The following is an 18,842-nucleotide window of genomic DNA, read 5'->3' on the forward strand; positions in this document are numbered from 1 at the left end:
GGTTATAAAAAGGATCCCATATGAGAGCAGCAAGAGCTTCCTAATATTTTCGGTCCTGGGACCAGTCACATTGTGTGATACAGCGGACAGGAAGTCTGATAAATAAAATCTGTAAAGTCTGTCCATCGTCAATAACAATAGGGTAATTGGAATGAACGCGATTCAGTTATGACAGCAGTTCAACAAGAGGGCGTATATAGTCAAGATGACGCAGAGATTGAGAACGCATCGGCACAGTTCGAGTTCATTCGATGACTGTTTGATTGTTCTGTCTACGTATGCCAGGTATGAGGGTGTCTTAGGTTTTGTGTCCCCTGCGAACTGAATGAGAATTACACACTGACGAAATTCGAATGTCAAGAATAGTTCTGTACAGCATCCCTTAAAAATCACGGCATTGAAGTGCGAATAGAAAGGAGCTGAAGAGGACAAGCAAGTAACATGTTAAACATCACGAACGATGAGGAAATTGCAGTGGTAATTCGTAAGGATGTAAGAAATCGGGACAGCGAGAGAAGTGCACGCTGGAAAACGGCATGAACCCCCATCAATTCGACAAGCCACGCTGCTAGTCCTCGGTGGTTCTTACTTACAAGAGGATTTCAAGGGTTCGGGAAAAAAGCGAAACAATCTCAACACAGAGGTTACTCGAAAAAAGATTACGACGACTCATCCTTGTCACGGAAAGCAAGCCGAAACGTGTTGCCAGCTGGAGTTCCCTCAATGCAAAAGTTAACCTAAACAATCCAGAGATAAGAAAGGCTACCTTACTAAATGAGAAAAAGGGTTATAAAAAGGATCCCATATGAGAGCAGCAAGAGCTTCCTAATATTTTCGGTCCTGGGACCAGTCACATTGTGTGATACAGCGGACAGGAAGTCTGATAAATAAAATCTGTAAAGTCTGTCCATCGTCAATAACAATAGGGTAATTGGAATGAACGCGATTCAGTTATGACAGCAGTTCAACAAGAGGGCGTATATAGTCAAGATGACGCAGAGATTGAGAACGCATCGGCACAGTTCGAGTTCATTCGATGACTGTTTGATTGTTCTGTCTACGTATGCCAGGTATGAGGGTGTCTTAGGTTTTGTGTCCCCTGCGAACTGAATGAGAATTACACACTGACGAAATTCGAATGTCAAGAATAGTTCTGTACAGCATCCCTTAAAAATCACGGCATTGAAGTGCGAATAGAAAGGAGCTGAAGAGGACAAGCAAGTAACATGTTAAACATCACGAACGATGAGGAAATTGCAGTGGTAATTCGTAAGGATGTAAGAAATCGGGACAGCGAGAGAAGTGCACGCTGGAAAACGGCATGAACCCCCATCAATTCGACAAGCCACGCTGCTAGTCCTCGGTGGTTCTTACTTACAAGAGGATTTCAAGGGTTCGGGAAAAAAGCGAAACAAGAGTTTGGGTACAGCTGTTGGGTCAGTTGATCCAGCATATCCGGTGTTCGGTTTTGACATCGTTTCAATATTTTCATTTTCATTGTTTTTTACACTGCCCGCTAACTACCTACTCTCATATAGCGCCGATGACGGATGTGCGGCGAGGGCGCAGGTTGGCGGGACAAGACGCAGTTCAACCGGTCGAACTTTGTCTGAGTGTGCCAAAGTTGTGTATGTTTCCACTGTACTCCTCCTAGGCTTACTATGCATATACATGGGTCCAAACCAGGCTTACAGAGTTAAGAAAACCAGTCTAAACGTTTCGAAAAATGGCAACAATCCGCCCTCCATACGGTGCCTCCACTCTCAGGGCTGAAGAACGAACGGGGGATATAAAAACACGTAACGGACAATTTAGAACTATCGCATAATGTTGCACATTCAGACCTGGCCTAAGATTAAGTTAAGGTGTGCAGTCTGAAAGGATGATAGTTCAGCCTGTCGTGCAGCTGACTTTGATCTTGTCACATTGCGCCAATTCGCTCACTTCTTAGTCTCTAATTAGTTCAACTGTTAGTCTTACTAACGGATCAAGGTCAACCTTAACTTGGAAGGTATTTTAATCTCCGGAACAATTTGAACAGAACGGTAAGAACAGCAGTGTTGGGACCTGAATTGATTTCATGTGCCGCAATACGCGTAAAGCGAAACCAAGTAAAGGGTTGATGCTACTGTTTACTAGGAAGTACAATGCAACGTGACCAATCAAGCTAGTCTCCAGTTTTCTGGGCACAGAGTGCGGTTCTGAAACGACTAACACATAGGTCTTCTAGAAACACCAACCTTCAGGGCGGTTGTTTCGTGCTATTACACGGAATGAAGAGCCAAGTTCAATCGTGTGTCTTGCTCTACATTCCAGGTCACGAAGACTGAAGTAGATTGAAGCCATATGGACCAATCGAGTTGGTTTGAGTTCCACCTTGAGAATGCCTTGGTTTTATCGATCGGTAGCGTTACATTTTCGTTCCAAACAAACATTTTCACTAACCATGTAAGTTGTTTCATTTTGTCCCATTGTACGTATTTGGGCAGACGAGATTGTGGGAAATAAATCAAGCAAGTAACACAGTCGTTCTTACTTCATTGTTAAGCATTAGTTTGGTACAAGAAATCCCGGTTTATCTTTTCCGTTCACGACGGTAAAAGGTATTCTTTCTTAGTAGTTTGGAGAGGGTTCCAGACCAAGTACGTGTCGTCAACAGCCAACGGGGTTGTAGACTGGTGTGTTCATAATCATCATAGTCAGATAAAAACTGTATACACGACTGTTCCTATCTTGCACATCACTTCCATCAAATTTCATTGGATATACGCACATTCATCAATCTGACTTCTTTGGAAATATGGGTTTTGAATGACAAAATCGAGTGCACCAAATAGGCGCTCGCTATCGTGAAGCAACAGAAGTGGTCATACCACCCTTATCAGTAACGATGATCCTTTTCCAGTTAGTATTTTTAGCTTGGTTGTCGATGAAGTTAAAAAAACAAAGTCATCTGAAGGCTGAAAATGACATGGGTTTGGCCGATTTAAGCACCCCCACCCCCCGTGATTCATGGGACTGACTGAAAGTTCAACAGTTTCGTCATGGAGTGAGATCTCTTTCAAAGTTAAAAGATTTGATGTTTCTGTTAGGGTCTACTTTAAACTAATAGGGCAAAAAAAATCGAACCACTTTTCTAGTTACTATGCACGCACATGCACTGTATTTAGAATATTCTGTTCCGGTCGGTAAAACTTCAACATATAGTAACCTCAGCCGATAAACTGAAAGGGATTTACGGTGGAAAATAAGCTGAAAAGCACTGGATTTGAGCAAAGTGGGATTGATGGCGTTGAGGTAAGTGAACTGGAGCGAACCTCCTTGGAGTAGCGAATGACTGCCCAACCTGCAGAAGCCTTGTGCGATTCACCACTCCAAGCTCCCGGAACAAGCTGCTGGTCTTTCTTTAGATAGCAATAAGAGCGGATAGCAGAAGTGAACCGTCAACACTGAGATAGTGAGCAATTTACACCTTCCTCTTCTTCTTCTGGCTCTTCTGGTATTGGCGTCTTTCTCCACATCATTAACTTGGCAATCGGTTTGCAAACGTTTCGTCACTGATAATGACGTGGATCATACGCTAATGAGGGAGCCGAATAACAAACATGTTCATCTCTATTTGTAACAAAATAGAAATCCGATGATGGATACCAATTGTGTCGAATGCTGGTTTTGCAACATTCATCCTATCATTCTCGTTTCGTGCCGTATCGATGAGCAACAAGGGAGTTCAGCTACGTTGTCGTTACAGTGTGCTGTTATCCTGACCCTGGAAGGTCTGCTGAAACCCGTGGTGTTCTAGCTCAGATAAACACAGGTATTGCTTTGATATTCCCAAATGGGCAATGTCTGACGACCGCCTGAAAATTTGGAGACTGATAAAGTGTGATCGCCTCGGAAATTTAACTGGGTTATTTTTTGTGTGCAACACATGAGTCTTCGTTGCATCCTCTAGGATTCGTTTTCAAGGGCACCGCTTTAAACCTTATTCATTATTGCATCTGCCAACAAAAACCCAATTGAGAGCCCAGAAACACAAATACTTAAAAAATATAGGTATGTAAAACGCGCATCTCCCAGGGGTCATATGAAAGCTGTGCAAAAAATCGTCACAGTTTGACCGAGGGCATCGATTTCGACTTGGATTTCGTTCAGTTTGAACCGGATGGCATACGGCGATGCTATGCAATCAAGGTCATCGATAGCCAAAGTAGAAGGTACAAACACTGAAAGCCTCAATAGGGGATGAATTGCCTGCGTCCCGAAAAAGTGATGTTATAATCCCGTTGAGTGTTCAACCAACCACAAACTGCGAAACGTCCCACCATTTGGCCAGAGCAATTCCACCCTAAGCTTCAAACTCAGTTTTTACCAGCAAAACGAATGCATTAAGGTGGACTGCGCCCGCGGTCACCGACAGGTGGATTCATGTCTAAAGGACTATCAATCAATAGGAACATGAAAGTTGGACATCAAATACTGTTTTACGGAGCTATATCTGACGGACAATCAAGATAGGATATTCCAAATTATCTTTCAGGAATGTGGAAACGTTGATTGGTTTACTGCCTTCGCATCCTTGTTCGCACAACTAGTAATGTCACTTTGCAGGACAGGATCGTAGTTTGCAGGAATGACGCTTCGCAGTTGCGTGTTTCAGTTCAGCCTCCACGAAATCGTCGAACATGTGAGACGCCCAATTCAGTCCATGTGGCTGCAGAACCGGCATAACGGTGAATATCACAGATGAAATGTGAGAGTAGTATTTGCCCAAAGCAGTTCAAACCGATGACTACGTATGGGATGGAAGGTCGATTTATTATTATTGGACCACTTTGCAGGGTTAATTAGTGTTGAATGTTCGAACAACGTCAAGAAGGGCTCAGGAGAACCCTTGATGATGCTGATTTTCTCAAAACCTCTGTGCGAACAAGGCTCTTACTTCTGTGTCCGATAGTTTGTAACCGCTTTGTTCATGTCTCTTAGTAAACGAATCTGCACTTGAAGGCACATATCCTTTTACTTGGTGCCGTCTAAAGGAACCAGATGAAGATCCTGTATCCACAAACTTCCGAGGATGGGACGTTCTTGGAGGACTTTGAGGATGGGGCCAAGATGGCCGGCCTGAAGACGGACTTAAGTAAGTTGGCGGTGCTGAAGACCAGAGGCCGAACGAAGGCAATCGTAGATACGGTTGAAGGGGGCCCCGAGAAGATGAGTTGGGCGAAGGAAACGCTTCCAGCGGGGTTTGATTCACCAGCGGATCTCCAGGAGGGTATGGAACGGTTCAAGGCAATCAGGGTGAAAGCGGGTGTCCACCAGAGGTGGTTGGACCAAGCCTTGCCCGGACTGGGAGGAGTGTCGCATCAGGAGTTTTTGACGGAGCAGTTCGTCGAGCGCATGTTGGCAATATTTAGCGCTCAGTTACCGTTGGTGGAAGCGACAAGCGTAAAGTAAATGGTGAATCCCGCATGTGAGGTGGCGGAGGTGACAATGCCCGCACTGGAGTTGCAAAAGAAGCAGGATGTACAGCCATCGGCGGACCTGCGGACGGTATTGGACCAGCTAACCGGAGAAATCGCCGCCATGGAAGCAGAAGCGCGAAGGAGTATTCGAAGGAGCAGATGCGACAAGTGTGACATTACTGGCCACTGAAAGAACGAATACTCCCGCAACCGGCTATCCATCAGTAATAATGTCTCTGATACTTGTCTTTTCCTGGATGGATTGCAAGTAGTGCAATAACAGAGGCTAGGATACAGCCGGTAATTGAGACAGATGGGAAGGACGAGTCCTGCCTAATCGATACAGAGGCAAGGGCGTAACTTAGTTACAAAGGGGGAAGCTCTTCGAAAACCGTGCGCACCAGCAGTGGAGGGCAGCAGGTCGATACCGATTGAAAATCGACGAGTTGTTATTGAATTCAATGCAAATAGGCGAGCACGCGTTTCTTACTAGCACAGGCATAAAGCAGACGATTTTGGAAGCCAATTTCCTCACAAATGCGGGAACTGTTTTGGCCCTAAGGCTGATGGAGGTCAAGAAAGCGAACAGGAAATAACGATTTTGTGTGGATTTCTGATTTCCGAACGAAATGACCCTCGTTTCGACGGTGGTCATCGTGGAGATTATTCAACTCTAACAGCCCTTGTGTTCTTGATACCGACAACTGACATTAATTCAGAGAGGATGGGAGGAAAACTCCCTCTGCAGTTGGGGGAACCCAATATCACTTTGGAAGAATGTCTCGTGGAAGGTATTATTGACATTCCGTCACCTGATGCTTCGCTTAGTGAAAGAGCTGGAGAAGGTTACCCTGTACAGGGACGATGATATCATGTACAGCGATTCGGAACCAGAACACGCAGCGCATTTAAAAAGTGCTGAAACATTGTTGTGAACATGGTCTTTGGAGCAATGAAGCCAAGACAACTCGCTCGAAGTTCGGAGACTCTGACTGATCACAAAGTGGGTCACGGAGAGGTCAAGCCATTGCCAGAAAAGATCCAGCACTATATAGTCCTAAATTAGGAACAGCTCTCACGGGAGTATATCGAACGAGCAGGATACTACAACCGGTTTGTCAAGGATTTCAATTTGATTGCTGCCCCACCGTCAAACCGGAAAGTGTGAGTGGACAAGTGAAGCAAATGAGGACGCTGAACGCGTCAAAACGCAAATAGTAGATCAGCAACTCGCGTCAAGCTGCTAGAGGTCGCGAACCGCTTTCTAGTGACGCTAGTGATATGGGTATCGTTGTCGTTATGAAGCAGAATGATAAGGCCATCGAGTATACCAGTCATGATCTAACTAGTGCTGGTGTTTAACCACCGAGAAAATCAATATTCTTAAGCGTCCCCTTGAGCTTTTCCGGACATTTAACATTAGTGTACGAACCTTGTAAAACGATTCAACGACTTTCAGATACGGCTACAGAGCTTCAAACTGCTACTCATACGTCACATCAGTGGTATACACCGTTATACAAGGACAGTGCTGAGTCATGACCCCCACACTCAGGAGACAGCTGTTAAAAGCGATCAACCTTTCAACTGAAGATATAAATGAGCGCATCTAGGGACTCCGTTCACAAAAGTTAGTTTCGGAGAGCAAAAGATTGAACCAAACTATACTGGCCATGTGAAATGAGAGATGTAAAACTTTCTGATTTATCTACGTGCAACTGGGGAGTTTCGGCAGTTTATGAGAGAATCTATAGCAAGGGAACTATTGTACAACCAGGACCAAAGTAAAGCCTGAAATATGAGGTTTTCCTTCGCCAAAGAACTTGTGAATGAGTCTAAATACCAAGAAGAAACCAAATAGACTTCCTAATACAGGCAATGATGTTAAAAAGAATTCATTGATTTTCCAACGGTCCAAGCAGAGGATATTGGTTTCTAAAGAATTACCTGGCTGATATCCAGACTGTATCATATTTGCACTGCGTCCAATGACAAGACTATGACATATAGCCGCATTGTTTCGAAAAGTTCGGTAGCTTTAATAAGCATTGGAGGTGCTCTAGAACCAATCCTGTCCTTCAGTACAGCTTCGTGCTTAGTGTCAGTGAAAAATCGAACTGTTTTTTCCGTGTTGCACAGACGTGAGATCCACGTACATGAATGACAGTTTTCGCATCACCTTACTATGTCGTACAACCATCGTACAATGCGGTTGAACGGATATGAAGGGATTTAAACCTGTGAGGTCAACGTAGCACTTCGCATAGAAATGTGCCAGAAAAGGTAGTGTTTCTACAATAGGCACAGAGGAATCATCTGCAAGTTTCTGCGCTTCGGATTCCTCAATTGCTGTCAATAAAGCCATCGTCTCCAAGCAATCTGCGCCTTTCAAAAGGGACGGAATTGCACCCTTCTTAATTAGTACACTATGAATTTGGTACTAAATGACCAACCGCTGGCGAGATACACTCATTTGCGAACAAATTTGGTTTTGCGAGAGGCTCACCTGGAACTAAGCTAAATCTATCGTTTATGGTGTTTCAGCTGTTTCACATTGTGGCGTCAATATAGGAATGGCTCTCATTCGAATAGCTTGGATTCACAGTGGGCGGATCTCCATTCGGTTATCATTAGTGTCAATCGTTCACGTATTAACTGACAGAGTCAAGAACGTTGATGCCTCCCCGTATCGACACAACCNATCACAGCAAAGCGAATAAGCAAAGAAGCAAACCTCCAAAACTAAGGTAGACAGTGTGTAGCTTGGGCCTCGAGTGGCAAGCAACTTCGTCTCTTCATGAGGAGCTTTACTTTATATGGTTGAAGTTTACTGTTCAGACAAGAGGACCGTTTGAAGTTGTATTCTGATAAGATCTCCAAATCCAACGGAAGCAAAAGTGTTTGATGAAAAAACGAAGAAGTAATTCGCCAGGTTTCGTTCTCTTACACCCGACGAACAGCCTGCAGAAACTGGCAAATGGCTAATCGTAGGCTGACGTAGAATGACAAAATGAGCAAGCTAAACGCTATATCTGAAGTAGCGAAAGGAAACATAAATCCAAAAACAACTCATGGCTGCATAACAAACTCGGGAAGACGCGTTCCATGGTCACTGGTTGTCACCGTGAATCTTACGCGGGCGGAATGAGACGAAGATCACCATTATGACCAATACTAGTGGTGGATACTTGTGGTCCCAGTATGGTGCAATCGTCAATCGAACAAACATCTGTTGTGAAAACAACTGAACACAGAAGGCCCATCATGAGTAGAAAAAACGAAAAAAGTACGTACGTTGTGCTCCAACTGGATTGAGTACAATACGTAAAGGTCCATAGTTAATCAAAGTGGTCGATGGGGAACGCATCACAGCACGTAATTTGTGCTCTTCCGTGTCTTCACCACCAGGAACGAGGAGCCCGTTGGCAAACTCATTCAGCTTTTCCGCATGCTCCCGAGCGGTCATCACAGATTCCGCTCCTTTGAGAATGCACCGCACAGCCTTACGAACTGATTCCAAGTGTTCAACTTCAGTAGGATTATCTGCAGCAAGGAGAGTTGACAATGCACCACTACTTTCAGATAAGTCGAACGTGTGCCGAATGATGTGCGGTTGGGAATGATGAATTTATTATGCAAAGCGATTAAACTAAACTAGATGGCTTTTGCTAGGAAACGGATGAATGCTAGCTTCCTATCATAATTGACAGTTAGACAACAAAGATACTAAGCAGGATCAAATAAAAAGCAAAGGCCTAAAATGTGGCGGGATAAGTATTTGTCTGTGAAGGGGAGAGATGGAAGCACAGGTGTCTTTTTGCTTGTGGGAGGCTGAATTGCCAACAATCCTTGGGGAGTGGGAGTTGGTGTAATAGTTGGTAAAAACAAGTAAAGTCCATTAAAGGAAAATTAATCGTTGTATCCCATAAATTTGTAAATAGACGCTGTTTGCTTAAATTATTAAGCTGAGTAGCTATCCTGGATTAGGCAATGACTAGCGTTCAGGATAATGAATCCTTTCTTAACGCTCTGACATCCTAATTGGTATTACGGCTAATCGTACGGCTACGTACAGCCGAGCAATCACATGTCTCATAAAAAATAACACTAAAAATACTGTCAGAATGGAAAAGGATGAGCAGTATGTTGGTCGTACACGCCACCAGACGATTGAGCAGGTCATCCACGTTGGAGAAGACTCGTACAGTCACGATGTAGAACCACGGTCAAATGCGGCGTGACAAGCGTGCAAATCGATTACGTGCAAGATGATGAGAACCAAAGAACATGTGATACCATGATCTTATTCTCCGCAGCCGGTAGTTCATACAAGAAAAGCCTGGGCCACACACACACCACGTGATCAAGTGCATTGACTTTTCCAACATTATTGATCCGTGAGACCATTGTGTGAGACAGATAGTGCACTGACTCGGAGAATCAGCAGCATGGTTACAAGGTCCACGTAAGTCGCTGGGGAGGCTTGCAGACTACTGAATTCGATTGATGTCAGGGGACCAATATCTCATGTGTGTCGGTTCCCATCTGTAGGCTGAGGCATTATCGAACAAAAATAAATTCCAGACTGGCTTCATGCATAGTCTGAAATCCAACGAAATGTTGGCTCTGAAAATTGCCTTTTTTAACGTACGCCTTTATCCGAGAAACAATCCTTGTAGTACAGATTTGCTCCATTGTGATGGTCCTTGAAGAAACGACCTCTCCTCCCAGAAGCAAAGGGTGAAACATTGGTAGTCTACGAAATGATCGATCTCAAGAAGAAATACCACAGCGAAAAATCACTAGGTCATCAAAGCGGATTGGCCAGTAGATGGTATCGCGAAGAGAGCAACACCACTAGCATGGCTCCTACATTATTCCGCCAGATGAAAGAGCTCGTGAGGACAGTAGTTTAGCTACTATAACTTGCTGAGACGAAAGTGGAGTAAAGGATGAACTGCTTTTGTTGTGTTCCTCACAAAAATGCGTGTTAGGCAGCCAAACTGTCAATCGTCTGTAAGTACAAAGAAGCCAACCGTCATTCGATAGAGTAATATACATAAGATAAAGTGCCTACAAAAGACTCAACGTCTGGACAAAAAGTGTTAGCCGCGTGCAAGAAATGTACAAGATGGTTCGCACTAGGAGAATAACTCCGAAAAGGAGGGACATTATGGCACTTCCAGAGAGCGCTTCTTTGTGGAGAGGGAAACTACACTTCATTTGATATGAAGTAAAATCATGTGGACCACGAATGCCGAAAAATATTAAGGAGAGTTATTTAGTTGCAGGTAGGATCTGTCTCCTTACTTCGTGCTTCCTGGATCAGAGCTTTCGTACACATGAAGGGATTCTCGGTATATTAGACAACGCTGGAGTAAGACCAACACAGACAGAGGGTCCAAACAATGGCCTCGACTTCTCTGACGGAGACTGAACACATTGTGTTTTAATAGGGACCAACGGTACTGAAAAGTAATCCGTTTCATCGAGCAACTTCATCACTGAGATTGACTTGTTTGACTCGGTTTGCTCAGTATATATGATCCGTATAATTTTGCGAAAGCCGAATCGGCACTGAAAGAGGGTATCTAGTCATAATCAACCAATATTCAGGCGGCAAGTCCTCTTTGGAGATTGTTTCATTTGCAGATCCACTGATGATCTATAACCGAAGTGCAGTGAACTGTCAGTCCATTTACATATGCTGACGAACGAAGTCCGTTAAGAGTGCGTCCAGTTTGACAGTGGTTAGTTCAGTGTCCTATGAATGCTCGCTCATCAAAACCATCATTACTGACATCAACTGTAGAAAAGCGATGGTACTTCGCTGCAATACCTCTTTGTAAATTTGTTTGAATAAAGCCTCATAGTGAAAACGACAAAAAAGAACAGGGAGGGGAGCTAGAGCCAGCCTAGCACAAACCACTGAAGGGATTACGCCTACAGAACCTAACCAGACAATATGGATGGAATCCAACAGAATGAACGCCACGGATATCGTTGCCACCATATCGTGTCTTTAGCCAAGAATAAGGAAGGTCACGTGGGCTTAATCGTGGAAGATGAACAGCACCGACAGCAACCAGACGATAATATGCTGTTCACCTCTGGGTTTGTGCCAATCCAATTTAGGCAGGGAAAATAATACTGCTCTCGGTAGACGGTAACTTGGCATGCGTAACACAAGGCCCAGCCACTTTAATTTGTCGCGCTGGATGCAGTCGTTGAGCTATGTACCTTCCGCTTCACGAAAGAACCGTTTCCTGATGGCCTCATTGTGAATTCGCCGATTCCAGCTTTAGCTGTGAGGCAACGGTGGTCGAAAACCTGAAAATGTCCCAGTTCCTCCGGTCGAATTGGCCATCCCTCGCAGCCCTAGAACAAAACAGCTCACAAGATAGTCTGATACACATATTATTTGAGAGATAGTGGCGTCTTTTTGGAACCTTGGTCGGTACAAATCACTGTTCACAGTTTCGTAGTTGGCGCAAGGTCTATAGCGTTCCAACTTAGCTCATATTAGCATTCAGGCTCATTCCAGCAACCCAGTGTTTTAATTGGTTTTCGATACAGGTCTGTCGACCTCTCTTGGTGCCCTGACATCCGGACTTGGAAACGGTGGGTGGGTAGAAAAAAAGTAAGAATATAGACGAATGAAATTCACTTGAAGACAAGCCCAAGTCCACAGAACCCGAGGTTGATACTGAAGAACGAAGGCCTATTTTCCGAAGGGAAATAAACGCCTGTCCACTACGAGGGCCATTTCAGCCTTTGTTAAAATGCGTTGGATCGAATGGAGCGCACGATGTATTAACACCTCCAAAACGAATATGTCGAACCTATGCAAGAGACTGTTGAGATGATGCAAACAAGCTGCAGCATGAAAACCTGTTATGCGATATCATGTCCACAGAACACGCGAAACGTAACCCAGAATTAACAGAACAGTAGTTTTAAAAATCCTAGAATGTTAAGATGACACACATGGAGTAGAATACTGGCTTACGTTGTCCTTCCTGATAGTGGTTACATTACTGAAGAAAAAAATGCTTTGAACTTCATTGTGAGAACCCAGAAGGTAGGCGCAGAAGGCTGAGGTTTTCTAGGCGGTATTAAACGAATGGTCAATGATAAACCATCTATTCCTTATTGTGACGGCACACTACGGAACAGCTGTAGTCGGAAGTTCATTCAGAATAATGGCCGTGTAGCGATCTCCTCTGAACGGGATGGGCATTAAGTTGTGTGGCTGCGTGTTCGTGGGTAGAACTTTCAAGGCCGCGCGCGAGTATATTCCCGACCCCGAAAATCGATAAGTGCCGTGCTGCTATGACCTCATATTGTCAAAGTTTGATGCTGTCTGTAGCCAATTCACACTTTACATCCTCATAAGATATCCGATTTTTCCTTTTCCTGTTCAGACTGCCTATCGCACTACCTACGTCACGCAATGGGATTTTTGAAGACACCAGGCACACTTTGCGCCAAAATTTGGCAGCTATGACCTAAACCAATAATTTCGCACAGAAAGCGCTAAAATCGAGATGATCCACGCAGGTGGGCGTAGAGAGTCGCTGATGTGGTTGTGGAAACTGATTTACGCAACCTAAAATCTCCGACACCGCAATCGAAGTGCGCGATCCGGTTCTTGTTTAGCACCAACATGCCAGTAAAGCAGTAGATAAACGATATCAGTACACATAAGGGAAGCATATCGACCGGCATTAAGCGCAATTACGAAACGATCTAGGTTGCAAATCCAGCGCAAGCACTGCTGAGATGATCCCATCATACAGACCGACGCGTAAGTGAGCACAAAGTTCAACTGAAGCTAACACATACGGACTTTTCACGGTAGACCGAAAAGGTGCGGGAACAGCGAAAACTCCACGTGAACAATCACCTCCACGGGTCTAGTGCCGTTCATCTCCCGCCAAAGATCAGATTTCTGACCTGCGCCAGCGTGTGGCATGACACTTCACTTGTGCAGCACACCAGCCTGTTTCGTTTAATTGGTTCCGTTATATCATACCGACCAAGAGATAACTGAAAACACGTGTTTGCCGAGCGTATATATTTCCAAATTTCAGTGTAAAAGTATTTCAGCACCTCACCTACTCATTGAAGGTTTTGCTCAACCACGAAATCATTCAGTGAGGGATCTGACCTGATTCACGGTACGACTGCATCAAGGCTTTGACCTCTTTTGGACAGCAATCCAATTCCTCAAATAATTTAAAACCGACTACAGTGACCTAGATCAAGCAAGCGACAGCGTGTTTGTTCGTGCATAAGGTCAATTGATGGCTTGACTCGTGTCCCACTTGTCATACCACATTGTCCGTAAATGAAACCATGGCGACTGAACCCGATTTACCAGTAGCAAACAAGTTGACGCAAAAACCCAAAGCCGCGAGTTTCCCATCACAGATAAGTCATGAGAACGGACCATCGCATTGGGCTAAATCCACTTTTCCAGAACTTACTCCCCTGATAAGAGCGATCGACCTAAGAGGATAGACTTAAAAAGACTATTCCAACTGCCCTCGAGCAAGCGAATACTCTATGCGGAACACAACTGTCCAAAGCATAGGTGACAGAATAACATCGGTGATCGAGAGAACTCGATAATCCGCACCTGCCACACGCCTATATTTGTATCCTTGAGCTGCCGCGATTGATAGCTTTAACAATAAACTTAATTCCAATCAATCTGACTGTTCCCGAAAAATCGCTGACCTGGATATCAGTAACATCATCTCCAACCGACATCTCCCTAGCCAGGATTTGAAAAAAGTCCGCTAGTAATCCACATGCTACGCTATGCCACTTAAACGAAACAGTGCTGGGAATGAAAAAAGGAACTGTAAGGTGCTGGTAAACCCAAATGCGCCCCTCGTGATGAGAATTTGTTAACGTACGATGAAGTACTACTCATGGAGAACACATGATACAAAGACGATTTTGGTAGCTTGCATCATTCAGCTGGTACCTACTTCACTCGTTTAACTTAAGCAGCAATGGATCATGTGATTTCATCAACAATCGAAAGCTTAATCGAAAGCTTATACAGTCCCAGAGATCCACATTTGGAATCCGAAGAGGTTTGTGATACTCTTATGGGAAACAGAAGCATTCTTTACCAAGTAGACCAACCAATGGCACTTCACTGGTCTTTGTTTTTTCTTAATCCGAATAGATGACCACATTTGTGCTGCCAGTAGCAACAGCAGCAATCAACCTTCCAACCGAGCACCTCAAAGCACAGCAAAAGGAATCGAAATAAACTGCTAGCGAACAATTATGAATCTCAAGGGACGTGTGTATCAAACTACGATACAGGCTGTTTTGTTTTGTGGCTATGAGACTTGGTCTATTCGAGCAGCGGAAGTGAGACGTCTTCAGATTTTCGACAATTGTTGTCGGCGTATCTGTAACAAGCCAATTAGAAAGCGAGTTTTCGGTTGTGCAGCGGGTGATCCCCCTGAAGAATGTGCCCAGCACCAAAAGATGCGTTGGTTGAGATATGTGTTTTAACCATCACTTGCCGAAGAGAGTGCTGTTTTCCATGTCCAACACAGAGTGACGTAAGCAGAGAGGTGGCCAACCCTTGACTTGGCAGAGGGATATAAAGGAGATCACGAAACGTTTGGGTACTGTCGGTGCTACTCGCCTTCCAGGATGCGGACCGCGTGATCCTTACTGTGCCTGGTTGGAGACACAAGATATGGCTACCAACCGATGTCAGGGACGTTCTCGCTGTCAGTTTCTATCCAGATTGCCCGAATGAGTGTTTGGAGGTGCAGGCACCTCGGAATAAATGTAGTAAGCTAGCAACAAGTCCGTTCCCCGTCCGCCCTTCTTTTCTTTACAATAAGGCTTTCAAATAAGTCATGGTTGTACGGCAGTGAAGCATCAGTGTAGAACACTAATGCCATGTGGTCGATCGGTATGATGATGATGACATTTCTGAGGTGGTGAAACAGTTCCTAGTCTATGCTCACGCAGCTAAAAAGACGAAGCTGATTACGCTGAACCCCATAACCTATATGTCAACTTGTGGATTAAGTGAACGATAAGTAATTCCCAAGAAAACCACCTCTGATGTGCAAGAACAACAAAATGAAGGCAAGCGGCAGAGTCCCAACAAGCAAAGCGACCTGCTCACTATGGAAGGATTAGGTGGGTTTCGCACTCGAACATACGCTGTCAGTTCTATCCAGATTGCCCGAATGAGTGTTTGGAGGTGCAGGCACCTCGGAATAAATGTAGTAAGCTAGCAACAAGTCCGTTCCCCGTCCGCCCTTCTTTTCTTTACAATAAGGCTTTCAAATAAGTCATGGTTGTACGGCAGTGAAGCATCAGTGTAGAACACTAATGCCATGTGGTCGATCGGTATGATGATGATGACATTTCTGAGGTGGTGAAACAGTTCCTAGTCTATGCTCACGCAGCTAAAAAGACGAAGCTGATTACGCTGAACCCCATAACCTATATGTCAACTTGTGGATTAAGTGAACGATAAGTAATTCCCAAGAAAACCACCTCTGATGTGCAAGAACAACAAAATGAAGGCAAGCGGCAGAGTCCCAACAAGCAAAGCGACCTGCTCACTATGGAAGGATTAGGTGGGTTTCGCACTCGAACATAAAGCACGTCAACGGGAGTTATACCTCTTGCTAAATCATATGCTCCTGTCTAAAACGTTACATGATGATTACCTCAACGTTTGCACTACCCTGAATTTTGCACAGAAGCAAAACTTTCCGGTGAACGATAGCTCGGCAGTTGGAGCATATAATCGAACTTGCAAAAAAGTATCGCTTCAATGCATCGAAATCCACAGACACAGAAAAGATCCTGAAGAATGTTGGCGTGTTTGAATGAAGGGAGTGATGGAATTATGCTGGTTTCTAGATTCATTGGATAAATTCAACCGAAAATAATTCGAAATGAGGACCCTTGGAAGATAGCTGGTTGAGTAGCCATCCGAGTTGCAGACTACAATGCGGTAATATGAAACTGAAGGAGAGGAAAAGACAAGAGGATACTGCTCTTGATGTGTTCTGCGCAATCCGGTTGTAAACCTCTTGATCTTAATCGAAGTGACACAATCGGTGTGTAGTAGAGTGGCGGTAACTTCGAAATGATACACCAGGTATCATTCATATAAATCGATACACAAGTATTTGAGAGTGAAAATAACTTAACATATTCCAACCTGTGGACTGAAGGTTATTGAAAAGGGGTTTGACGTACTGAGCGTGTTTCTGATGATGGCATCTATTAACGGCTCAAACTTGGTCCAACGTTGCACAATCAAAGTATGACAATCTCCCAAGGACCGACGACCTGACCGCGCGTCTTGTTTGCATTTCTGAAGGGGGTTGGCAAGGAAAGAAGGCACAAAGTGGTCATTGATCTGAAAACGCGAATGCTAACCATCAGTTAACCATGTGGAAATAGGATATCAAAGGGGGGTCCATTCCTTTCGTTGCAAAAAAACAGCATAAAATCAGCTGGAAACCATTTGCACGTGGGGCTATTTAACGAGCGTTTGGAAAGATCTGTGCCCAGATAAATTCCTCGTAGCTGGTTGTGTTAAAAAAGGCAATCGGAACAGAGCGAAGGCAAATGTTGTGTACCGAATGTGCAAGAAGCTAGGTAGCCTGTGGCGCTAGCCAGATAACGTTTGATTTACTGTCCAAATTCCATCAGAGACAGGGAGGCTTGGAGTCGATTAACACGCGTACAAACGAACAAAGGCACATAACAGGGATTGTACCAACATGAGCGATTACAGCGCATCCCAGGCGGAACGTCTTACAGGTTTCGGGATATGCACTCTGTCCCATATAGAAAAAGGGCGACTAAAACAACACGGTCCGACTCACGAACACAAAAACAGAGAGTGAGCTGGAACCCACACTACAAAGATAACAGCACAAGAGGAATCAGCTTACTATGATTCAGTTTGGAAAGACGTACAAAATACGAAAATCTTCCAATTATTAGGCGCACAAGATATGCACAGTAATCGACTTACACTGCAATCTCCATCTAGCACAGTGATATGACTGTGCACCTCAGTACGAAAAGACGGTCCGATGACCTCTCCCTAATGCGACCAAATTTGTTCTTGTATATCGTGGTAGACAGGATGGATTGCATAACGGATAGCCTTGTAAATGGGGGAGATGAGGATGCTTGCAGTCCGGAAAGTCAAATTCTACGCCCCAGAGATCCCCATCAGTGTAACGCACTGTATTAAGCGAATCAAGGGATTGATTGGGAACAGGTGTTTCTTCATACGAAAGTGTCTCGGATGGGTAGGGTGAACCGTCAGTTTCAAGTCAGAGCTTTCCACCAGGGATGAAGATAACGCCACGACTGACTACACCACCATCTGTTTCGCCTAATAACCCTAACAAACAATAGCACTGGAAATCGACGGTTCATGGTCCCATAGCTGGCTAATAGCAGAAGCATAGGGTGGACAGCTGATAAGCCGCTGAAACACACGGTGAGTCAGCGTTGTAACGCCCAGCGAAATGACTATCGGTATCTAAGCCGAATCACATTAATAACAGACCATAGAAACGGGTAGTGGAAGGAGGGTGGAATGTAACTCGTGCATGTCGTTGTTATCATTAGCCTACTAAATTGCTGTTGTCGTTCCAAACTAACTAAAGTGCGGCAATACTGGTTGATCTAACACCTTAAATAGAAATGTTACCCTGACGTGGAACATGAGCTGAGCATTGATGATACGGGAAACTTACTTCAAAAAATGCGGCAACAGGAGGCCAACGGTTGCAAACGACCAGCTGTTCCCTTATCCGTCGCTGAGCGAACATAAATCCACCATAGAGTCGAGCCAATGAATCCTGAGTGGTTTTGTCAAACTGCGGAGAAGGAGTGAACAGAAGACAGTAAAACGATGGGTAGAATACTGCTACAAGAATAAGAAGTCGAAATGATATCCTACCAAAAGATAAATGAGCCACAGAAGTTTGGATGCGTAAGAATCGTACACCTGTAGCACCCTTTCGGTGTCAAACTGCCATGCCATCCGAAGGAAGCACGAGGGCTGGGATACTGCCAGGTTTCCCAAGCCTAGGCAGGGGAAGTCGAGAGGCAGAGGTCGGGTTCGAACCACGAACCTTTCGACCAGTAAATTCGCGCTATAACCACCTGAACCATCTCGCCCCCGTTTGGATGCCATAACAATGGAATACACAGAACAAACTATGGTCAGCGCATGAAAAAATAACCACACAAGGAGTGCTAAGGAAGAAGACAACAACCCACAATTGTGGACAGTGATTCCCTAATAAAGTGCCCCTCCCCAAGGGATGACTCTTCTAAGGATTT

The 18,842-nt window shown here is 44.5% G+C and overlaps 1 protein-coding gene across 1 annotated transcript in view; it reads right to left on the reverse strand.

Annotated features, from left to right (window-relative positions):
- The window catches only part of T265_12415 (hypothetical protein), a gene marked incomplete at both ends in the record, with an annotated part of 63,070 nt that overhangs the window by 26,206 nt on the left and 18,022 nt on the right, over nucleotides 1-18,842 (reverse strand). The window contains 3 exons of the mRNA XM_009163831.1: nucleotides 8,760-9,008; nucleotides 16,728-16,845; nucleotides 18,251-18,373. Of these exons, the coding sequence (XP_009162095.1) occupies nucleotides 8,760-9,008; nucleotides 16,728-16,845; nucleotides 18,251-18,373 (490 nt within the window). The remainder of the gene's footprint in view (nucleotides 1-8,759; nucleotides 9,009-16,727; nucleotides 16,846-18,250; nucleotides 18,374-18,842) is intronic.

This window comes from Opisthorchis viverrini (assembly GCF_000715545.1).
Source record: "Opisthorchis viverrini unplaced genomic scaffold opera_v5_1, whole genome shotgun sequence".
Taxonomy (NCBI): Eukaryota; Metazoa; Platyhelminthes; class Trematoda; order Opisthorchiida; family Opisthorchiidae; genus Opisthorchis; species Opisthorchis viverrini.